This window comes from Xenopus tropicalis, chromosome 9 (genome assembly GCF_000004195.4).
Source record: "Xenopus tropicalis strain Nigerian chromosome 9, UCB_Xtro_10.0, whole genome shotgun sequence".
Taxonomy (NCBI): Eukaryota; Metazoa; Chordata; class Amphibia; order Anura; family Pipidae; genus Xenopus; species Xenopus tropicalis.
Window position 1 is genome coordinate 56590457 of NC_030685.2, and position 25363 is coordinate 56615819.

At 39.9% G+C, this 25363-nt stretch overlaps 1 protein-coding gene across 2 annotated transcripts; it reads left to right on the plus strand.

The window, feature by feature from the left end:
* The first annotated feature begins 18 nt into the window (after positions 1–18).
* On the plus strand, positions 19–23936 carry nme9 (NME/NM23 family member 9). Of its 2 annotated transcripts, XM_012970127.3 has the most exons (17): positions 19–179; positions 1553–1610; positions 2459–2562; positions 3413–3484; positions 4168–4284; positions 6351–6426; positions 6585–6667; positions 7519–7611; positions 8008–8162; positions 9481–9677; positions 10317–10461; positions 11652–11759; positions 12852–13003; positions 18646–18790; positions 19829–20061; positions 21874–21936; positions 23381–23936. In XM_012970127.3, exons 1-17 carry the CDS (start codon positions 147–149, stop codon positions 23407–23409), a joined length of 1863 nt encoding a protein of 620 aa, XP_012825581.1. In that variant the 5' UTR covers positions 19–146; the 3' UTR covers positions 23410–23936. The 2 variants fall into 2 exon arrangements, with proteins under 2 accessions (XP_012825581.1, NP_001121456.1); NM_001127984.1 differs by lacking the exon at positions 23381–23936 and having other exon boundaries at positions 55–179; positions 21874–23286.
* The last annotated feature ends 1427 nt before the right edge of the window (positions 23937–25363 follow it).

The window sequence follows — 25363 nt, forward strand, 5'->3', positions numbered from 1 at the left end:
CACTACTTCCGTTTGTGCTGTTGCAGTATATCCTGTACATTTTGTCGCCATGGTAACAAATGCGTTCTGAGCGTCCTGGTTGCTAGGAAGTTTGTGTTCTGCGAATAAGCGGACCCAGTGAATGAGATAGAGTTTGTTCGCCAGTCATGGCTGGGAAGAAAAGAGAATCTACATTGCAGGTGAGGGGATTGTTGCATTTAATTTAGTTCCAATTAAATATTGGTGTCACAAACTTTACTCTTATAAAGACAGACTAGGAATGGCACTTTAGCAGCAAACTCAATGTTTTCAAAGGGGTCCACCACCCAAAACCTATTTTTTGCAAAAAGAAATAAAATATAGTTCAAATCAACTTTTTCATATACCTTAGTTAAGAACGTTTTTTAATTGCTATAAAACGCACCAGCGACAACCCTGGTTCTCACTCTTGAAACAATGTAGCAGAAGCAGCTGATTAACAGATCTGGCAGATAACTGATTTATTTTACATTGGTTCAAGAGTCAGGACAGGCAAACAGCAAGGGATAAACAAATACTGCTTTAAATTGCAGCTACTATTACAAATAAATGTAAAATAATTGAAAAGTGTAATTTATATCTATTGGAAAGTTGCTTAGAATTAATTTTTAAAAACAGTTTTTGGGTGTTGAACCACCTAAATATGGTCCCAGTCTGGACAATTTTAGCCCCTGGAAACATCCCTGGTTTTACATTGACCACAATATATCAACCATAATAATATATACACACACATTAGATTTTCTACTTGGTAGTGTCATTTTGCTTTTATAACATAACTTTAATGTAATAATTGTGCCCTGTAGCATATATCATTGTAGGAGGGTGTGGATCAGAGTAAATGTAATGTCATATGCCTGGCCTTCAGTAAAGTGCCCCTGGAAATGATTTACAGACAACAGAAAGTACAGACAGTTGTTCAATTTAATGAATGAAAAACAAATTCTTTTGCACAGAGCATATTATCTCAGTTAGAGAGAAGGTTAAATGATAATAGTATTGTTTTAAAGTAAACGTAAACCTTCAAAATACGTTCTTGTAAAATTGTTCTAGATATTAGCAAATTTTACACCGCCAAAAGAATGTATTTGAAACAACAGCACCATCTACTGGTCAGGTATGCTGACCTCCTTACAGTCAGGAGCAAATTTCAGTAAAGGAAAAGGGGCTCTTCTGATTTTGCTGTGCGCTGTTAGCAGAAAAAAACACTGGCATTCCTCTGGGCTTTTCTAAACAGAGCAGGATCAGAAGAGGTTCCATTTTAAGTTGTCTGCCAGTTTTTGCAAGGCTGGAAAAACTGACCAGCAGGTGAAGCTGTCATTAATTTTATTACATAAGTAGTGTAAAAACTTCTAATACCTTGAAATCTAGAAAAAAATGAGAATTTTTAAATTTATTTATTATGGAGGTTTACATTCCCTTTAAAACAGAAACAATCCTATGATGCAAATACATGCATTGCCTGGTTAGAGATGAATATACAGGTAGATGCTGTGCTATATGGTACTTAATGAAAAGGAGTACTCTTTTTCAGATTGCACTCAGCAATCAAGAACAATGGGAGGAGGCCCTATCAACCAAAGGACTTCTTGGTAAGATGAAAACCTTTTTAGCACTGTGTAACTTAGATGAATCATGTCAAACTGGAAGGCCTATGAAGGCCAAGTGAAGTGAGTAAACCACTTAGAAATACAGTAACTATATCAGTGTTTAATGACTACATTTTCAATTTTGTTTCATTTATATCACCAAATTTATAATCCTAAATTTAAATAAAAACTCCATTGGAACTGAAAAAGTTAGTACTAGACAAAGGGGCACATTTACTAATCCACGAACGTCCGAAAAGCGTCCGAATGCGTTTTTTTCGTAATGGTCGGTATTTTGCGACTTTTTCGAGCGCTCAATACGAAAAAGTCGCAACAATTCGCGAAAGTCGTAATGGCTATGAAAAAGTCGCAACAATTCACGAAAGTCATAATGGCTATGAAAAAGTCGCTACAATTCACGAAAGTCATAATGGCTATGAAAAAGTCACGACAATTCACGAAATTTGTAATGGCTATGAAAAAGTTGCGACAATTCGCGGAAGTCGTATCAGCTACGAAAAAGTCGCAAAAAATACGAAAAAGTCGCAAAATGTTTGTTTTCCAATCCAAATTTTTCCCATTCGGATTCGTGGCTTAGTAAATCAGCCCCAAAGGGTTGAAGTAATCATGAACATTAAAGAAGAGGCCAGCAAATGCAAAGAAGGAGAGAACTGCACTTAGCTAACCACAAAAACTGTTTTGGTTATGTGAAGTTTGGACCAGAAAGCACTAAAAGCCAAAGTGGCCTATGATGTTCGGTGTACAGGTTCTACTAGCAAAACATTGTGTGAGCTTATTAAAATTAGAAATAATTTTGCAATTAACCTTGTTATGTTTGTTTCTTTACTCAGTGGTGGATGTTTATCAAGCCTGGTGTGGCCCGTGCAAACCAACAGTCAGCTTATTTAGAAAAATAAAAAATGAACTGGGGGATGACCTTCTTCACTTTGCTGTGGTGAGAAAATAATTATAAGCAGAGATTAAGAAAACTGATATAGATCATTGTTAAAAGTTGTTATATCTTTCAAAGAGGAAATTTAGTAATCCATTTATTAACATTCGTATTTTTTAATTTTGAAGAATCGTTATTTTTAGTGCTAACAATTGTGGAATTTACGAATTACAGGAAAACACGAAAAATTCACAATTTATTAAACAATGAACACAAAAGAAACCTATCTAAAAGCTGTTCAGGCCATGTAGAAGTCAATGGGCAAGCTGTAGGCAAGCTTTAACAATCTTTGTGGTTTTAGAGGTTTCTGGAGTGTTTTTTAAGTGCACAAAAATTCTTATAAATAAGAAACAAAAAAAATTGAGGTTTTTGTGCTCTTTTCGTTTTTGTTCCGGTTTTTAATTCATTTGTGCTTCTTTGATTCAGATCTTTTATTAAATGACTAGAGATTTGTGGTTTAAGTGGAAATTAGTTTATTTGTGGTTTCAAAAAACTCTAAAACTACTGAAATCGGAATATTTTGAAATGCACCTCCATTTAATTTAACATAAAAGACAAATAAAGAAGCAAACATGGTAGATTATTAAACATTTTTATTGCCTCAGAAGAAATGAATATAATTTTTGCCCTACAGGTTAAAAAAAAAAGTTGCATGCTCACTGCACGTAAATTAACTCTTATTCCTTTATAGAGTGTATTTGGCTCCGACTTTTGGTCAGAACTGCACATCACAACTGTACCAAACATTCCCTACAAAAGTGTGGGACAAGCATTTTCTACTGTTAGGAAAGGTTTTTCTTCATCTGTTCTTAAAATGTACCAGACTCACTTTCAATTGTTTTTCAAAACCCAGGCAGAATCAGATACCATTGATTCACTTATGAAGTACAGAGGAAAATGTGAGCCCACCTTCCTTTTGCTGGCGGTGAGTTACTGTAATTGGCTATTCATTTCTCTATATGCTCCATGGCTACAGCCCCCTAAATACTATACTGCCAAATTAATATTGGGATACAGACATATTTAAATGGCACCTATTGGTTGAAAATTGTGCAGGCTAATAAAGCACATTAACATTTAGTGCAAGAAATGGTCTTTAGAGCTATGCCATCTGCACCGCACATACGTGTGACAAATTGTGGCACCGGGAGCTCCCTCCTGGTGCAGATGGCATAGCACTCTTTGGAGCATTTTTTTGCCTCATCCAGAGTGCTGCCTCTAATCCCCCTCACCTCTAGTTTGAGAAAAAAATTTCACCAGTAGGTACCCTATAACATTCTTATTTGGCATATGCTGAAAATTGATTAATAGTGGCCCTTTTACTTGTTTACTATAATCCTTATTAAAGGATTGTTTGTAAACTGGAGGACTGCACTGCATTCTTTTTTTTGATTCATAATTTCATTATGATCCAATTCCTCAGTGAATGTATGTATGTATCTATATATAATTATATGGCACTACTGGTACATGCAGCTCTGTACAGTAAAACACATTAATAAAATAAAAATAAATGCAAAATACAGTTATATACTGTTTTCAGTGCTAAGAGGTCTCTGGCTTTCAGTTTGATAGATTGCTTTCTCTAACTGTAGTCCAATTTTACAGGGAGGGGAGCTGGTGGCAGTGGTGAGAGGAGCCAATGGGCCTTTACTGCAGAAGACAATAATCGAGCAACTGGCAGCAGAAAAGAAAGTTTTGAGCCAAGGCTCAGAGCGTCATGTGGTAAAGAGATATTTTAGTTTTAACAAAACCTTACAGACAGAATTGGTGATTAGATGTCAATGAAACATTTTTTGTGTGGATGGTACAATGTATATATGCTGATATAGAAGCTCCTTTTCTCTTTGAATTTGAAAGTCCGACCTGCTTCTACCTTTTTTCTGGGAGTTTTAGCTCTGCAAGTGAAAGGGGGGCATTATATGTATATATATATATATGTAACACTTGTTTGGCTATGGATTAGGTTAAACCAAGCTACTAGTTATATGGAGAGCATGTGTTACATGCAACTCCCTTTCTTAGGATGGGCCTTCGCTTAGGTGGAAGAGACCTGACCGGAGATGAGGGTGTATTTGAACTACAACTCACTGTAGCTGTGTAGTGCAGTTGGTAAGAATGGACGCCAGAAAGGTTCTTGCTGTTGAATTATTAACAAGTTTATTGTCCAAGACAAGATGTTAAGCAGGGTTATAAATACTCACACACAAGCAGATGCAGATGGTATAATAAAGATGGTATATAATAATATATATATATATATATATACAGTATATATCATATTATACAGGTATGGAACCTGTTACCCAGAATGCTTGGGACCTGGGGTTTTCCAGATAAAGGATGTTTCCATAATTTGGATCCCCAAATATTAAGTCTATTAAAAATTCATTTAAACTTTAAGTAAATCCAATAGGATTGATTTCCTCCAATAAGCATTAATTATATCTTAGTTTGGATCAAGTACAAGGTCCTGTTTTATTACAGTGAGAATTAAAAAAATTAATTACTTGATAAAAATGGGGTCTATGGGAGATGGCCTTCCCATAATTTGGAACTTTCTAGATAATGGGTTTCTAGATAATGGATCCCATACCTGTTTAGTGGATAAAGTACCCCATTTTGTAAAATATAAGGATATTATAAGTCACAGAGGCGTTCCATGACCATATAAAAGCATGAGCCCGAGTTGACTTCTGATATCCTCAGCAGGGGTACATTAATTATTAAAATAATAACCATATAATTTACAGGATAGTCATGACTCCTGTGTATTATATATGAATTTATGCCAGGGCCCTCTAGTAATGCAGGGTTTTCTGGGTACAGTTTAGCTGCAGTCAATACTACTATTACTATTATAACTACTGCTACTACTATAGTGTACTACTACTATACTATATTTTCCGCAACGATTTACATTCTAGCCGGTGGGATGGCATTGCAGGGAGATTAGTCGCCCGCGACAACAAAGATAGAGCAGACAGATTCAAGAAGTGGTTGAATGACTTTTTAGCAAGTAATACAGGGTTACTGAAATTAGCACTTAGGTGATCCTGGGACTGATATGATTACCATGGAGTCAGGATAGAATTTTTCCCTCTTAAGGAGGTTTTCAGGTTCTCAACCTGTGGGTCGGGACCCCTTTGGGGGTCGAACAACCATTTCATAGGAGTCGCCTAAGACCATCAGAAAACACATGTTGCCGATGGTCTAGATGTAAAGGTTGGAATTTTTTTTTCAACCCAAATTACTATGTTACAAAAATTATATGCAACAAACTTTCTCTAATTACCTCTGAGAATTTTTTTATAGAAGCTTACTAGTGATGAGCGAAATTTTTCACCAGGTTTCATTGGAAAAAAAACGTCTGTAGACTCCAAAGGCCACAAAAAAAAGTTGCACAATAAAAAAAAAAGAAAAATATTGATAATAAGAGCTGCAGGATAGGGATAGGAGGAGGAGATTTAGGGAGGTACTGGAAGTAGGGAGAATTGTTTTTACAAGGCAGACAAAGAAGGAGCAAAGGAGTTCTGGCAAGGTTAGAAGCAGGAGGAAAGGAGTTCTGATTAAGTTGAAGAGTGCAGGAACACTGGTAATTTGGGGGGAAAGAGAACAGGAACAAAGTTGTGTTTCAGAAGTAACAAGTATCTAGCGTGGAGATATGTTGGTCAGCTATGGAAAGTAATGGGAAAAAGAGTAAAGGCTGCTGAGAGCCACATTGGAGGGTGACCCAATTACATTTTTGGCATTATCATTATGGACTATGTTTTAACTGAATTTTAATACAGATAAAAGATGAGGCTATTCTAGAGGATGAAGATGAAATTGTCCCTGTCCAAGCACAGACTGAGGATGAAGAACTTGGTGAGAGTTTTAACTTCTTGGAACCAAAAATGTTATTATATTGTACCTGTACCTTTTTAATTAAAATTCATGATAAAGGATCAAATTGTTTATAAACCAGTAAAATAAAAGAATCCAGATAATGTTTCTTTGTGCACCTTATTCTTTTGCAATAACAGTCCCGGCAGGCAAATCTTACACCGTGGCCATTATTAAACCAGATGCAGTTGCACATGGCAAAACAGATGAAATTATAATGAAGGTGCGTACCTTGAGAAACATGTTTATTTAGATATAGAAGTTGCTGTTTATTAAGCCATTTTGTAAAGTGACTCAAAGGTATATTCAGAAAGTTAATTATTATCCAGTCTTTTTACAGATAAGAATTAGGACAAAAATGGGAAAACAGTATTCAGTTGTAATAAAGGGGCATGGCCCTTATTAGCTCACAATTTTATATGTACTGTAAGTGTCTATGGGCGCAGGGAGCATTGGTAGCCCTGTTCTCACTGCTTACTCAAGGCAGCCATTAAATACTAGGTTTTCTAGCACTCCAGAGCACTGTAATGTGCACTTTGAATGTGCGGGCAAAGGTGTAATTCACTTGGTGTAATTCACTAGGGGTGGGTACAAGGTGCATGCTGTGCTAATAGCTAAGTTTTGAACTTATTATACCAATGACTGTATCCTTCATTTCGTCTGCAGTCTCCGATAAGAAAAGTCAGTGATTGGTTGTTGCATTTGAATGGACTAAAGTGGCCCTGTATTTTAACAAAGATTAAGATTGTTTTTGCATGTGATGTTTTAAAGAAAGACACAGACACATTTATTTTATACAAGTTAACAAAGAGAAGTAAAATGTCCTTCTTCTGAACTATGGCAACTCTGTTTTCACTCTTTCAATAAGTCAGAAATGCATGTATGGATGCTGTACAGAGCTCAGACCTGCGGTACTAATCCACACACACATCAGCCAAAGGTATTCAGTATCCCAAGTCCCTCTAGTACACTAAATTACTGTAAATTTTGCCATGCCATTATTCAATAACTGATATTATTTTGTCCACCGTGATCATTACTAGAGAGCTTAACAAAATATATACATCTTTTCAGATACAAGAATCAGGGTTTGAGATTTTGGCCAACGAAGAAAGTACAATGACAGAATCGGAAGCAAGAGAGTTTTACCAGCACAGAGAAGGAGAGGTGAGTATAAACACAAAAGGTAACAAAAGGAGTAGTGGGATTTTGTAATATAGTACAGAAAACATTAGTGAGTTCACCAAAATGGTGTGCAGAGGCCTGCAGCTATTTGCACAAAAAAATGCAAAAAGTGCAAAAAAATGTTGATTTGCACACTGTGTGGGACATTGTAAATGAGTCCTGTTGTGTTAGTAAACTAGATACTAAAAACAAAAACCCTCAATAAATTAAATTCTACTTGGTTATCTATTAAATGCTTCCTGCGGATTGTAAAATTGGTGATTTATTGGCTAATATGGCACTATAGTATATGAGAGAGAATATATACAGATATATGAATGTATTTATATGGAATGCAACTCATTCACCTGTTTTGCACTTGCATATTGGTTTGTGTAGGAAAAATTCCAGGAGCTTATCCAATTCATGTCTAGTGGTCCATGTCATGTTTTAATAATATCTAAGTCCGATGAGGATGAGGATGTGATTCCAGCTTGGAGAGAATTTATAGGGCCAACAGATGTCGAAATAGCCAAAAAAGAAAAACCAGAAAGGTAAGTGTAAAAATATGGTCAGGAAGAGGCAAAATATTACACAGTGCGCAAAGTGCACAAAAGGCTACAGTTGGCTATTTTTTTGCACTTTGCTCACTGCTTGGGGCATTGTGCTTTTTGCCACAGACTGGTTTGAATTGGGTGGGCAGGGGGGGGGGCAGAGCTAGGCATGTAGGTGTGACTCTTCCAGCCTCTAACTTATATGTCATTTGCAAGTGCAAGTAAGGGAGCTGAAGAAGGCACTGCCCACATTGGGGCACTGTGCAAGGGGTGCAAGTTTTTGTTATATGAGCACCAAGGGGAGCGCTTTTGCATATGTACCCTTAAGGCTTGTAAACAAGCCCTATTATGTCAGGTCAGCTAACATAACTAACTTGTATGTTTTAAATGCACATTCTTAGCAATCTCAGTGCTAAACTTTTGGGATGTCTATGAAACCATGACTTTCTTGTTTTTGAGGGGAATATACAGAGATGAATATTTTATTTTACTTATTTATTCATATAGCACCACAAATATAGTATACAGTGCAAGGCATAAACACAAACAGTGGTATAGTTATTATAGTTATTAAATATACTAGTTATATATTATACAGTTATAATAGATACAAAGATGCTAGAAGTTTACACAATTTCTCTCCAGAAGAACTTACATTCTAGGGCAGAATATTTGTTAAATTTTAACATTACATTTTGTCTCCTGAGTTTAATCCTGTGACTATCCCATTTAGTATTTTACTATCTTGGTTCGCACACACCACTGATAAATCTCCTCTCTTTTTCACTTCTCCTATTTTTCTTTCTTATATTACTGTATTTCACAAACAATTAATAAAAAAATAAATGGTACAAAAAGTAATATTATCCAAGATATAGTCTTATTCATGTTATTCTAATAATGAATTCCAAGACTGATCTTTGCTGGGCAAAATCCAATTACCAATAATTTTGGAGAAATATGCTACAGATATGGGATCCATTTATCAAGTTCTGAATTATGGGAAGGCCATCTCCCATAGACATTTAAATCAAATAATTCACATTTTTAAAATTATTTCATTTTTGGATTACTTCTTCTTTAAAGGAGGCAACCCAATCCTCTTGGATTTATTTAATGTTTAAATGATTTTTTAATAGACATAAGAAAGATTTGGAGATCCAAATTATGGAACACCCCTTATCCAGAAAACCCCAGGTCCCAAGCATTCTGGGTAAAAGATCAGCCACTGAAATGTTTCTTGCATAGTAAATATTTAGTGAAAATATTGTTGATGCTGCATCTGCCTGCACTAACAGCACCCTTTTGTCTCCTACAGTCTGCGAGCTCAGTATGGCACAGAAGTTTTGTATAATGCTGTACATGGGAGCAATGACCGGGAACAAGCTAGCCGTGAGCTAGCCTTTTTCTTCCCAAATTTCAAGATTTCCAATGAGTCACCAAAGGACTTGACTTCAGTGAGACCAGAAAGAACATTAGCTCTGATCAGACCAGACATCTTGAAGGACAAGAAAGGTAAAAAAAAAGATCTATTGTGTCTGAATTAAAATCCACTATCATGGGCTTTGAAGAAACTTTTATGCAAGCAGATCTGGACTGGGAGCCAAAATAGGCCCAGGAATTTCAAGTACACTCAGGCCCAAACAGCCCCTCCAGCAGCCCACTAAATAATGACTGCCTATGGCATCTTACAGCAGCTCCTTTCGCATTTGTTAGAATCCACAGAATGCTAGTCAGGGCTTGTATACAATGACCAGGAAGGGACTAAAAGTAATCATGTGCAGGACCATGGGTTAACCCTTAGGTCGGGCATGTTGGGTTTGAAATTTGGGTGAACATTGTGGGGTTGGTTTTGGGTCTTGTGAACTACATTCTTGCTCTGCTCCTGAAGTTTCTCTGTCTAGACCCCTAAGGTGTGTGCAGATTAGTGTACATTGCAAAATGACATGGTTACAGGTTGTGTGCGTGTCCTACAATCGCAACATTTTGCGGGTTAGGGTTTCAGGAGCAATACTTCTTGGCCTGACAGTGGGCAAGGATGAATAATTTTCACAGGTTTGATTTACCTGCATGTCAAACCTTCCTTGGTTGTTACATGTATTGTAAAATTCTTAGATTGACCGTGTATATACTTATCCCCCTTATTCCTTTCAGATGAGATTTTGCAGAGTATAAGAGATGCTGGCTTCAGTATAGCAATGCAGAAAGAGGTTATGCTGACTGAGCAACAAGTTCAGGAGTTCTATATAGAACACATTGATAAGGACTATTATCCAGCTCTTCTTAAGCAGATGACCAGGTAAGGGACCTTGCAGCTGATTTACTAAACTGGGTCAAGGTGCTAAAAACAGGTACAAAGTGCTTCTGCCCCCCCCTCCACATCTGTATGGTGCATAGATTTGCAAACAGTGTACATGCACAATCAGCCTCTCTCATTAAACTTCCTCACATTAAGTGCATGTGCTCCTCATTGCTACTGACTGACTCAAGTTCACTTTTTGCAAACTCTACTCTTAAATTAGTAGAGGCAAATTAATGCACCACTGCTAAGGAAGGTATCTGTGTTAAGAGGCCACCTGAAGCTACAAAGCTCATCCTTGGGAACTCCGGCCAGCCCGATACCCGTGGGCCCAGGTACCAACCTTGGTACATCACTTGCAGGTTGTGGGCGGGTTCGGGTTGAGCTCTTACGCTCGCCCTCCCCACCCGCATCCTTACAATGCCGGTTGGCTCTTCCAGCTTCTGTATTTATAGGTGCATGCCTGGCACGCCCCTTTTGTGATGTCATTGTGGGGTGGGTCAGGCGCGGGTCTATAAATAGAGGGGATAAGCCAGGTCGAGTAGGGTTCGGGTTGGGAGGGTTAGGGTCAGTTACAGGTCACATCATTACTCCTTGTGTCAGAAGTACCAGCAGACAGCCAACAGAACAAACTTTGCACTAATCTTCGGTTAGGTGCAAGGGCTTAGGGGCATATTAACTAAAGTGCAAAAATGAAAATTTGCCACAGTATTGGAAATTTTCTGAAACTAAAATGAGTACCACACATTCATCAAAAGTGGTTTTGCCAGAGTGGCCAATTACCGTTATAAAGATACAGAAGACACTGTAACCTCTCGTTATCTACATCATATCCTCTGGGCTAATATATACATACCTCACTGCTTTTTAGCATTAATTCACAAGTGTGTTTTACTCATTACAAATGTATGCATAGTACTAAGGCTACAAAATAATGTGTATACTTAAAGTTGCCGGAAGAATGCTCCAGATGTTTTGACCCAAACTTTAGAGCAGTTAGATGAGGAGAAAATTCACACTTACGCAAATATGTCCTTTGTATATTCAATGCTAAATAAATGTGCCCTTTTACAATCTAATCTCCAGTTATTAAACCCATTCGTACCCACCAGTTCTTTAATGTATAAAGGAAATAAAAACAACTGAGCATTTTCTGTATTAAAACTGAAATTATGTTTGTAAAATCCTAGTGGTCCTGTATTGGCCCTGGCACTGGTAAAAGATCATGCAGTGGATCACTGGAGGAACATGCTAGGCCCTGCCTCATTGAGACAAGCTTTGAGTGAAGCACCAGACAGGTTGGTAGAAAATGTTTATATATATTTATATTTGTGCAGTTATTGTAAAGAAAGAATCAAAATTTCAGCTGTCCCAAGTACTGGACAATTAATTAATTTCTTTTATTTCTTTTCATAGTGAATATCTGATACATTACATGATAAACTAATTTAAAAAGTCTTGCTTAAAAGGCCAGTAACACTAAAAATAAGTGAAACAAAATAAAAATCTGCAGGAAAATGTGTCACAAAGCAAGTTTACTGGAGCTTTTTTAGCTTTTTTTTTTTTTTTTTAACTAGGAAACAATAGGTTTCATTAATGAGTAAACTGTTGTACAAATGAATTCCATTCATAAAAGGTACTCCTTGCACTTCCACATAGTTGCGCTTGGTGGCACTTGGTCCATCACGCCACCTTGTGGATTGCACATAGTGCAGTTATTGACACAGGGAAACCCTGGACCAATAGGCACTAAAGGTGATGGTAGCTTTAGGTTTTCCAGAGTGGCCTGCAGAACTTTTGTCTAAGGAATCGGGTGCAGATGTAACTTTTATTTTTTAATTATGAGGAAAAAAATGTTACGTTGTGGGTAAAAAACATAGTAAAATCACCCTTTGCACATTCACAAGATGCTCATTTTGACTCATAAATGATCCCTCATACTTTTCATTGTCACATTAATGAATGCCTGAAAAGCTTGTCTTTTAATAGATTTGTCCTGATTCCTAGTTTTATTTAAAGGTGTACTGTAGTTTTACACCTTTAGTTTTACACTTTTACTTTAAGGGTCACTGATCCTGTCAACCACAAAACTATTTTATTCCTTTTAGCTGAAAATAGGCAAGTTAAGATGGTCATACAATGAAAGATCTTTCCCCGTTTTGCCCACCTTGAGATAAACAATATCAAATGACATTGAAGGTATGCTGGCCATTGGTACAAAGACCGCATCAATGCACCACATATCGTTAGACCATCTGCAGCTTTTCTTGGCCCGTGTATGGCCACCTTTAGTATAAATAACAAAAGAAAAACTTTCCCTTCCTCCACCTACTGTTTTTGTTTCAGGATTTGCATTCTATTAAATCTGTCTCTGTTTTATAACTTCTCAGCTTGCGAGCTCAGTTTGCTCCCAATGACAGCGATATTAACCAACTACACGGCAGCTCAACTCCAGAAGAGGCTAAGAAGGAGCTCAACTTCTTCTTCCCAGTAGAACACACTCTAGCAACAATTAAACCAGATGCATTGGAGGAACACAGAGGTAAGAGAATGAAAGACTCCTAACCTCTAATATAAGCTGACTCAATATAACTCTATATAATTTCCCTAAGAAAAGTACTCTTTCTAAATTTTGTGTGTAATGTCTCTGACACCTGATAATTTTAAGGAATTTTTTAGGACTCAGTATTGAGTATTGAGGGATCCAGTAATGTCATTAGTTAAAGCCATTGGTTCCAAAATTGTGGGGCTCCCTAGGGGGACCAAGAGCAGTGCTTAAGGGCCAAAGGCCATGTCTTTTAGCAATTCTAGATAACCATGGAAGCTCAGACTGAAGGTTAATTAGGGTGATATTTGTCGTAAAAACTTTATATATCTGTCTGTGAAAAGCACTGGTTTGGACTTCTCAGCATAAATTTATATTGTAGGATTTATTTCTTGTATTCTCTATGTCTTTTTGAATTCTCATTCATTCTGGCTAGTTACCTCAGTAAGCAGGAACATATTTACCAAGCGTCAGCTGGTGCAGAGGGAGATATTTATTTTCTGTTCCCCAAAATGCTGGCTTCTATTCACTTCTGGGGCTAAGAGGAGATGTCTTGTAGAATTCTGTATCTGTGCTAACAGCATGGCACATGTAAATACAGTTTGTGCTCACATTACTCTGGTAGAAGAGATAAGCAAGTGTTTCTAGGATGGAAACATGTAAAAATTCAACCCTGCAAGCAAGTGGCCAAAAATCAGCATTTTTTTATTGTAATGTAACGCTTTTCTGACCCAATTTACCAAACCCAGGCTAGTAGTGATAATGTGAGCATGGGTTACATTGCGACACTTAATACAAAGGGGTGAGCCTCCGCTATATGGGAGAATTAGATGGAGCTGAGGGTGTAGTTGAACTACAACTAGCTGAGGTGTGTAGTGCAAATAGAGAATAATGGACGCCAGAGGATTCTTGCTTAATAACTATGGTATAATTTATTGGACAAAGGCACAACTTTATAGTGCAGCAGGGTATACTCACAGACACAGCAGTGTATGATGTCACAGATAGTACAGCAGATGTGACACTTTAGGCACAGAATAACCCACTTGGAGGATGCACAGAGGATTAGTTGACACCTGAGATATAGACCTTTCAGAAGGGAGTGTTCCGGCCGACTGTGGTCCAGGGGAGAGCTCCTAACACTGGTACCTGGCGTCTAATAAAACCGGTCCCTAAAGAACGACTACAGAGCCGGGGTGGACTAAACCCTTTGTTACAACTCCTGGTTGGGGCTATAGACTGCCCTTACTAAATAGACTGACTACAATCACCTCTCCTAGAGGGTGCTATAACAAATCTGTCTGTGCTGGCTTAACCTCGTTCACGGGGCCCTGTCCCCGACTTAGCACTAGGGTAGGTGGTCCCCTAGGGTACAAATGGCTTCTGGGCCTATGTTCTGGTCCAGGCTCAGTTGGGATCTGTCCAGAACACAGCATGCAGCCAAAAGAGGAAGCCACTTCCTTGTGCAAGACATTATATAGTCTGCCAAGGGGAGTGGTCAACCTGGGCTAAACCTATAGAGGGCAGCCTAATAACAGTAACCTGAGATCAGAGGGCTCTGCCCTATAACAATACAGATAAGATAAGAATAAGAGATAACACCATAGGGAGCTTAACCCTATGGGTCCCTACATTCACCCGGGGGAAAATTCCATTCCGACCCGGCAATGGCAAATAACATTAAGTACACATTTCAAGCAATAACAGTAGTGCATTGATTTAGTGCAAAAATACAGTACCCATACATCCGTTTCTGATACCCTCTCCTGAGGAGTATCCGGTACATTGGATAGCTGAAAAGGAAAATTTTAAGGCACAGAAAATTTTAACTGTTTCGTTACTAGTTACGTTTCTGTAAACCATTTACAATACATGAGTGTCACTATGGATCACTCAGGCACTTACTTATATAGATCCATGAAATACCTTCTGGCTCTGCAACAGAGGTATAACAGGCACAATACTTAGAAATCTTGAGTCACCTTCCTGCCCCTTAACAGTGGTGCTCAGGTACACACTTAGGTATCCTTGATATACCACCTGTAACCTGCAACAGGGATATAACAGATACACTTACACATGAGGACGATCCTGCCTTCACTCAGGGGTCCCCAGGCACATGCTTGGCTGTAAAGAAACTGTTATTGGGCACAATTTAAACTGTAATACATCCCCACCCATCAACTTTATTAAGTCCAGGCCTTCCACCCTAACCCAGTGTTCATGAATCTCCCGACATGCACTCTGTAGGTGTGGATTAGGCAGAGGGTTCTACCCTTAGATGAGGTAGATGAAAATAGAAGTTGAAGTGGGATGGGGCGCAGCAGTCTTTGTTTGTTCACCCAACTGGTAACTTTACAGTCTCTCCTTGAGAGAGTTCCAACTTAATAGAAAACAAGTCCACCACTGTGGACATAACTTGAAGAACTGGGTCACCCTATGGCGGCAAAAATACGGCAGTCTCTTTAGGGGTGCCCAAATATGGTGGGTAATCCCTTTAACAGCTAGGGACATTCTACCCACCTCCCACCCGGGGGAAAATCCCATCAGGGAGGGGCATCCAGAACCGCATGGGGTTTTCCACCCACCTAATGGAGGTTGCGGTCAAACCTGGCCTTTGTAGCCTCGTAAGAGATGTAGTAGCCCGGATGGGGCTTGTCGATCTTGCCTCCACTGGGGAGGTCGGATAACAAAGAGAAATTTCGGTCCTCTTGATACTTGCCACAGGAGCGAACCCGGTGTTTGAGGACGGTCCGGCCAAACCACCACTCTCGGGCGATGTTTGCAAGGTAGTCCACATCCTGGTGGCGTCGCTGTGGGTTGGTGGTAAGCAAGCCCCCAAAGCCAATCTTCTCCCTACGGGTCAGCTCCCCGTAGATCCACTCATCAAGGTGCTTGTCCACCTCATCGTATACCCACTCGGGGGCATAAGGCATATAAAATTGCCAGAGTTCATAAACTTTAGAGTTTATCAGTTTCTGCACCCGGGAAACAGCCCGGTACTTTTCAGGGTCTGCACGGCCTGGAGCCACCCAGCAGGTCTCATCCTTACTGAAACTGTATGGAGGTGGCGGGGTATCCGGCATCCCAATGGCAGCCTCAGATTCCTGTGGAGGCAACTGTGGAGGAGTGGCTTCCTCTCCCTGAGGGTCCCTCTCTATGGGGCGCCCGAATTCCATGGCACTCCAATTGGGTTTGGGGTATTTGCGCCTGGATTGTCCAGGTACTGGGATACCACCCGGTGATAATCCTCCACTAGCCCCATCTGGTGTGGTAGAGCGGCCTCTGCCTAGCCTGGCAGAGAGCCCCAGCAATTGTAGCTGTTTCTCCACAGGGGTGACTTCAACCCCCACAGAACTGGCTGTTGACTTTGCCTTCCTGTTATAGGGCCATATGGCCTCAGACACACTGTCCAGAACCTCTCCTGAGTGGTCGGAAGAGGACAGCAATATATCCCCAGATGATTCAGCCTGGGGTGGTGATACAATTTCCTTGGGTTCTGGGATAGGAATTGGGGTAGTAGGCCTCATGGGGCTTGTACTGGCTCTGAGGGGGGTCTCCACCCTCACTATGGGGTCAGTCCAGCATTTGTTGGTGCAGGCAGGGCAGCTGGCTCTCACATCCTGCAACGCTTTACTAACCTCCTGTCCACAGCACCCACAGAATGGCACTACCAGTTCCTCCCCTTCATCTCCGTACTCAACTCCAAAAGTGCCCAGCCACATATACCTTTTCTGTGGCGGCGGGCTATCAGTGCGGGTCGCCATCTTGGGACCAATGAAGTTATGGCTGCAGCCGCAGCAATGTAGTGCAAACCCCTGTTGTAAGATATCCCACACTGCAAGAGCCTCCTGTAGGCGTGCTCGGGGATCACTGGCCAGTCTAATGTACAGGGTTTGCAAGATAATGATTATTGGGTAGATCCGGATGCAGCCGCAATCCGGTCTAAGCACAGGCACAGTCCCAGTAGCGTAGGCTGTGACGCTGGTATTTATAGCTTCCTGCTGTATATGTCGGTCGCGGCCGCGATCCGACTCTTTATGCAGGTATGGGGTACCCACAGCCGTGGGATACTCACTGTGTCTTGCGCACCTCGGAGCGAGAGTACCCAGGCCGCAGCCGCTGGTCCTGGGGTGCGCAGGTATCCGTTCCAACTGCAGCCGCAGTGGTAGATAATTTCTGGCAAAGGTAGTGCAGGTGAGTTTAGCGTGTTGGCAGTCGCGCAACAAGTTAGCTCAGAAGCTTTGGAGGGAGCTCACCCACATGCGTCTCTTCTGCTCATGCAAGTGAGAGGCACAAGATGGCCGCCGTGACGTCAGGGTCACGGAAAAATGGCTGCCAAATCTCACAAACAACCCGCCTCTCGCGGGATTTCGTAGCAAAAGAGCGCCAAATTATAAGGGCGGTGATTGACAGATCCGCCAGCCAATGGGAGTAACGGGAGGAATCCTCAAGCCCAAACCCACGGCCAATTAGTTATCTGAGATTTCGATCAGGACTGCAGGCGCCTTTTGCCTAATGCGTCCGGCAGTGCCTGTCAGGAAAATTTAAAGCAACACACACACTTTTACTCAGCCCCTCAGGTAATGGCTCCGAAAATTTCAAAATGAATTTAACCCTTCGGGCCCCACGTTGGGCGCCATAAATGTAACGCTTTTCTGACCCAATTTACCAAACCCAGGCTAGTAGTGATAATGTGAGCATGGGTTACATTGCGACACTTAATACAAAGGGGTGAGCCTCCGCTATATGGGAGAATTAGATGGAGCTGAGGGTGTAGTTGAACTACAACTAGCTGAGGTGTGTAGTGCAAATAGAGAATAATGGACGCCAGAGGATTCTTGCTTAATAACTATGGTATAATTTATTGGACAAAGGCACAACTTTATAGTGCAGCAGGGTATACTCACAGACACAGCAGTGTATGATGTCACAGATAGTACAGCAGATGTGACACTTTAGGCACAGAATAACCCACTTGGAGGATGCACAGAGGATTAGTTGACACCTGAGATATAGACCTTTCAGAAGGGAGTGTTCCGGCCGACTGTGGTCCAGGGGAGAGCTCCTAACACTGGTACCTGGCGTCTAATAAAACCGGTCCCTAAAGAACGACTACAGAGCCGGGGTGGACTAAACCCTTTGTTACAACTCCTGGTTGGGGCTATAGACTGCCCTTACTAAATAGACTGACTACAATCACCTCTCCTAGAGGGTGCTATAACAAATCTGTCTGTGCTGGCTTAACCTCGTTCACGGGGCCCTGTCCCCGACTTAGCACTAGGGTAGGTGGTCCCCTAGGGTACAAATGGCTTCTGGGCCTATGTTCTGGTCCAGGCTCAGTTGGGATCTGTCCAGAACACAGCATGCAGCCAAAAGAGGAAGCCACTTCCTTGTGCAAGACATTATATAGTCTGCCAAGGGGAGTGGTCAACCTGGGCTAAACCTATAGAGGGCAACCTAATAACAGTAACCTGAGATCAGAGGGCTCTGCCCTATAACAATACAGATAAGATAAGAATAAGAGATAACACCATAGGGAGCTTAACCCTATGGGTCCCTACAGTAACTATAGCCACAACAAATGTATCAATGTAGTACCAGCTTAGCTAGAAATACTCTTTCCTTCTTTTTAATAGATGAAATCTTAGAGCAGATCCAAGGGACCGGATTTACCATCTCTCAGATTAAGGAGGCAAACCTGAGCAGAGAGATGGCTGAAGAATTTTACAAGGAGCACAAGGGGAAACCTTTCTTTGAACAGCTTGTTAACTATATGTGTAGGTAAGAAATATTTCTTATCAGAAGGTAACGATTTATAAACAATTCATCAAGCATACTCAATGCTAACTGTGTAAACAAGGTATTAACTTTTATAATATGTGTATTCAGGTAAACATTACCATTGGAAACCTTTGATACGCCCATTGGTTGTTTGATATTCCCACTGGTTGTTACACTACAATACCCAGCATCCCACGGGCTCCTTTACTGTAATGTCTGCTTAACTCAGGCCATCCTAGCATCCTTGAATATTTAATTGTGTAAATATGATACAAATCAAAGTCGCAGACTGTAACATAGGCATTGGCCCATCAGCATGTATTAAAGTGTTTTGTAATTCTGGCACAGGTTGTTATAGATACCTGGAAGTGTATGTCATCTGTGCCACGTGCAGTATAAAATATATAACTCAAAACAGTGTATGAGATTACACTACATAATGATGGCTAAACCAGAGTAACCACAGCAGTGTCTGACTGGGGTGTCCAGGGCCCACCAGGGCTGCTGCTTGGGGGCCCCCTGCCCCAGACCGGTCCTGCTACTCCCTCATTCCCCCCACCCTGTACCACACTTGCTCCTTGCAGCATTGATGGGAGGGGGAGCACTGGCGCCCACTGTTATCGGCAGGTGGATTGGGGCTGAGTCAGTGGGGACCGTGGGTCATACAAGGGCTGGGGCCCACTGGGTTTTTCCCGGTGCCCCACCTGCCCAGTTTGACCCTTTACCACAGGGAGCACCCAAATAATAGTAGCTGCTTAATTCTTTTAATTAATGAGCCTCACTAAGTTATTTATTCAGGGGGGTGTACGTCCTCCATATAAATGACTAAATGAAATGATGTACCTATAATTATGTAGTAACAATACTCACATCTTGATGGTGGGGTGAGGGCCCTAGCTTTCTTACTCACCTGAAAATATCTCCAGTACACTCAGTGTAAAACAAATGTACAGAGAGTCTCTGCTGTACATTGGCGCTGACCCCTGCAAAGCCTGCCTTTCTCTACAAGAATTCTCTCAATGTTTTGTTGTCTTTCAGGGGTCCATGTTTAATGATGATTCTCAGCAAAGAGAATGCAGTGCAGGAGTGGAGGTCACTAATGGGTCCCACAGATCCTACTGAGGCTCAGAAAGTTTCCCCTGATTCTCTAAGAGCCAAATTTGCTAAGAGTATTCTACAGAATGCAGTCCATGGCTCCTCCAATGGGGAACACGCCATGGAAAAGATGAAGTTCATTTTTGGAGACATTGACCTGGATCGCATTGTTCACGGTAATGAAATCTGACATGGGGCTAGCCATATTCTTAGTTTCCCAGGTGCCCTTAGCCATGTGACTTGTGCACTACAAGTTGAAGTGATATCACCCCCTCCCTTTCCCCCCAGCAGCCAATCAGCAGGACAATGGGAAGGTAGCAAGATAGCAGCTTCCTGATTGCTAAAATTGCCCCCATCCCCATTTAGAGATACCACTCAATAGTAAATATCCAAGTCCAGCTCAGCCAAGTCATGACTCTTCCAGTAGGAGAAACAATAAGTTACCTGAAAGCAGTTCTAATGTATTCCACAGGCTCTTTCTTAAAGCTCAGCACAATGCACCTAGATGGCTGCCTATACACCAATATTGCAACTTGAAAAAATAATAAATACATTATAATATAATATTTTTTTTGTTTCAAGGATAACATTTTATATTGTAGAATAAATTATTTGCAATGTAATAAAGTAATAAAACAATACCTTAAAAACCCTCTTTCTGCTCCTGGGCAAACTTAGTGCCTTTTATTACATAACCCCCATAATGTTTTCTTTAGTTTCCTTTCCATATAAATGTTTTCTTAATATGTGTTTTATTGACTACATAAATGTACATTTTATTAATAAAGAACCTCTCCTTTACCGGAGAGATACCTGTATCACTCAGTCATTTCAGTAAGTAGCTAGACAAATATGTTGTGGGCAGTGGGCTTTTTAATCTCTGAGGCGCTGCTTGTGCAAATCCCCAGCTGCCACATTGAAGCTGAGCGATCATCTGCAGCTATGGTATTGGCCACAATGACTAGACAGAGCTGCACCCTGTATGTGCTTATTGCCATGAACTGGACTAGCTAGTACATACCTTCTGCACCTGTTTTTAAAGGAGAAGGAAAGGCTAAGTCACTTGGGGGTGCCAAAATGTTAGGCACCCCCAAGTGACTTTAATCGCTTACCTTCTACCCCGGGCTGGTGCCCCTGTTAGGAGAGAACCACACCAGCCCGGGGTAGCTGTAGCAAACACTTTCTCCTTCCTCTTCTTCTGCTGGCGAAATCCCTGGGCCGGTGCATGTGCATTAGAGTGAAAAGATGACTTTCTTGTTAAAGTTCAGCTTTTCACTCTACTGCGCATGCGCGCGCGGAACAGGAAGAAGGAAGTGATCACTGCTACCCCGGGCTGGTGCTGTTTTCTCCTAACAGGGGCACCAGTCCAGGGTACAAGGTAAGTCACTTGGGGGTGCCTAAAATTTTGGCCACTTTGCAATTTTATCAGCTATCTGGTTGCTTGGGTCTTGTTTACCTTAGCAACCAGGCAGTGGTTTTAAAAAGAGATTGGTATATGAATAGGAGGGGGCCTGAATACAATGATAAGGAATAAAAAGTAATAATAATTACATTGTAGCCTCACAGAGCAATAGTTTTTTAGCTCAATGACCCCCATTTGAAAGCTAGAAAGATGTAGAAGAGGAAGGCAAATAATTCTATATATATATAGAACTATACAAAAAAATAATGAAGACCAATTGTAAAGTTCCTAGGAATAAGAAATTTTATAACCTATTAAAATTTAACTTAAAGGTGAATTACCACTTTAATGAGAAATGAATTTGCACTTTCAAAAAAGTAAAGTGAGAAATAATGTGTAAATGCAATTAGGGTCCTTTTCATTTTCTGGTGTTAGATACACTTTATATAGACTTGCATTATTCAGGCGGTAGAAATCAGCTACAGCAGTAACCTGCTATATTCAACCTGCTGTGTAGTCACTATGGTGTTAGAGAGTAATACTAACAATTGTAAAAAATGTTTCATTTGTTTATGTTTTCCTTCAGAATCATTCGGTGAAACACCAGAAACCAGTGCAAGTGATATCAGTAAGAATGCAGATGCACAAGGTGAAAATGTGTGAAAACTATGATTTCTGATTTCCTATATACGTCTTTCTCTGCCATTCTCATTGTATTTACCGACAAAGCCAGCATTTACCCCAAACATCCCACTCCCAAAGGGGGTCAGTGACCCGCTCTTATACTTCTCCGATGCAGAGTGTAACAGCCACACTTTCCCACACATGGAAAGCACCCTGTGCATGCCTGCCTCTCCTGGACTCATTGTCTCACCTGGACATGATTCATCCAGCTAGATTAATCACAGATTGTGTTCCAAACCTGACATTTTTACAGTTGTATGATTTCATTGAGGGTGGTTCTGTAGACAGCCTATAGGGTGTTGTGTATCATGCATACTGTGACTCTCTGCTGCACTAGTGTTGTGTGCAAATGAAGATTCCATTCAACCAATCAGATCTGTAAATATTGAAGTTATAATATATCCTAGTGAATTAATAGGTAATATAAGAAGTCTTTAATTTGCCTGGGATTTAATAGTTGGTCATATTTATTAAGGGGTTCATCATTTATTTTTCATTGATTTTTAGTTTATAATGATGTGAAGTTATAATCACTGGGGTGCCAGATGTTAGGCACACCCCTATGTTTATAACTGTTTACCTGATACCCTCAGGCCAGTGTTCCTGTTTGCTAAAAACTGCAGCAGCCCAAGGTACTTCTGTAGGAGCACCACAGAGCAATCTTCATGCACAAGATAATAAAAAAAGATTGACTTTTGCTTTAAATTCAGCGTTTTAGTTTACTGTGCAAGCCCACCCAATCTGAAGAACAAACAACAGAAGCACTGGGCCAGGGTATCAAGTAAGTGATTATAATCACTGGGGGGGCATACATTTGACACCCCCCGTGATTCTAACTTTACTTTTCCTTCAATGGGTTAAGAAGGCAATTATATATAAGGTACCAATGTAACTTGAAACTGTAATTGAATGTGGTTTTCTCCACAAAAGCTCTGAAATTGTATAGGGTAATATAGTAAGTCCTGAAGTTGCAACAGGTCTTGCAACCCATAGGAACCATTTATTAACATTTGCTATTAAACAGATAATCAGTAAATGCTATCTATTGATTGGTTGCATGCTCTTTAATAATTAAAGGGGGTTTATGCATTAATATCTTTTTTTGATGATGTAGATAATTGTATTTCAAGTTACATTTTGTCTTAATTTTTTAGGTTTTTTTGTGCTCTTTAGATGCTTTTGTTACAGTGTTACCTACACAAGTAGCATTATATTTAAATACAATAATATATACCTATACATACCTTCTGTATAAAATACTGCTGATAAAATGTAATGAAAAACTGAAATAAAAAATGCAAAAGTGTTGTGAAGAGCACTCTGTGCCATTTTGATATATGGGAGAGGTATACGTCCCTTTTAAAGAATCTATAATGCTGGCTCATTCCTTTTTGTGTATTTATCTACAGAAGAAGACCCTGAACAAGATGGAAGTTAAGGAACAGTAGAGCAATTTGCCTCCAGATAAATTCCTGCTGTATTACTCTTAGCAGCTAACAGATATTTTATATGGATTTGCTAATGGATAAAGGATTTTGCCCATTAATGTAACAAAAAGCTGTACAAGAAAAATCTATTATTGCGCTTCTTATCCTGTCTAGAATGGTTTTGTGCCAGAAATCTTCAGGCAGATAGATCACTGCTGATGGATCACTAAGATTCTGACTATGCAAACATATATAATCTGCATTTTGCACAGTTTTTGTGGTCCACCAATTTATAATGCATATTGCATTTCCCTGACTTTACGTGTTCCTGGATTTGCCACCACTTTTTCTGCTCTCCTGAAAAATGGGAAAATGGGGGTTGTACTGTACTGGACCAGATGAAGGCTTCCATCAGACGCTGCACAGCATTACAGTGGTTACACGCCATTATACAATCACCTGTCTGGCACTATCTTCATAAAAAAACGTTGCTGGAATGCCCTAAGATGTATGCAATAAAGGCATTTTAAACAAGAAATACTAATGGTGCAGTTCTAAACTGTTTTTCGTCTGGCACTTTCTTCAGGCATGGCTGTCCACAGAAAATTTTCGGGGGGGAGAGAAAATAAAAAAACAGTTTTAAATAAAAAACTGTTTTTATAAGACCAAGCCTGCATACAATAACTAGGTGCCAAGTTTCTAAGAAATCCATTTATTGACAAAGCCCATAAAGTTGAGTTTAACTTACATCATTGTATAACTAGGGGGACTGTTTAGAGAGTATAATAAAAGACAAACCCCTATATATAATTAAAGTTTGCATAGGTGCAAAAATCCATAACAACCAATAAAATAATTGCTTTACGACTTGTGCAATCTGTTGCTATGGGTTACTGCACCTGGGCAAAATGAGGGTTTTTTTTATATACAGTACCAAGTCTAGTAACCCCTAGTAGCAATTTAGACTTTTTTTCCCCAAATATGTGTTATCAATATGTTTATTTAATGGAGTACTCTATAAAAGAAAGCATTTTTACTTTCTGTCAGTAGTACATAACATTTCAGTTTCTTTGCACCTTCACATAATCCGGGGAATGTTACCTCTACTCTGTGCGCTCACACAAATTTACACAATTTATGCCAGTGTACGTGGCACTCAGTAAATATTGTATTGAAACACTTAGGGCAGCACTTGCTCTGCACTTATGTTTTTGTGCATAAACAAAAAATAATATATAGTTGCACAGTAAGCCTATTAGAAACAAAATGGAACATTGCATGTGAGTGTAATAGATACCCAAAATGTGATAATATCTCTGCCTAGGCAGCTGTGTTGGAAGACATGTCCAAATATATTGGGGGTGAGTGAGGTTGGATTTATACCAGGATTGTTCATTGGTACTGATATGTTCCTGGAGCATGTCAGGGGTTGCTATGTACAGATACACCTGTAACATTGGATTATGTTTAATTAACACCATCTGGAACTAGAAAGGGAATTTTGAGAATAAACTTCATGTTGGTTTGAAAAACGTGAAGTCACTGAATGAAATCTGGATGTTGGTGGCTCCACCCACTTTTTCTAATCTTGGATATCACAATTACCGTATAACGGTATAAGCCGATCCGAAAATAAGCCGAGGTACCTAATTTTACCTAAGAAAACTGGAAAAACTTATTGACTCGAGTATAAGCCTAGGGTGGGAAATGCAGCAGCTACTGCTACGTTCAATAGTCAAAATAAATACCAATAAAATTACATTAAATGAGGCATCAGTGGGGTATATGTTTTTAAATATTTATTTAAAAGAAATATAGTAAACAAGCTCAATCAACAACCAAGCTAAAACACAAAGGGGCTGATTTACTAAGACACGAATTCCGACCGAATTGAAAAAATTCCGATTGGAAAACGAACATTTTGCGACTTTTTCGTATTTTTTGCGATTTTTCGGCGCCTTTACG

Excerpts from the sequence above, each read along its gene's own strand:
- nme9 (XM_012970127.3), top strand. The coding sequence starts at position 147 with ATGGCTGGGAAGAAAAGAGAATCTACATTGCAG. Across the intron at positions 18,791-19,828 it reads CTTGTTAACTATATGTGTAG|GGGTCCATGTTTAATGATGA; the intron begins GTAAGAAATATT and ends GTTGTCTTTCAG. Across the intron at positions 20,062-21,873 it reads CCTGGATCGCATTGTTCACG|AATCATTCGGTGAAACACCA; the intron begins GTAATGAAATCT and ends GTTTTCCTTCAG.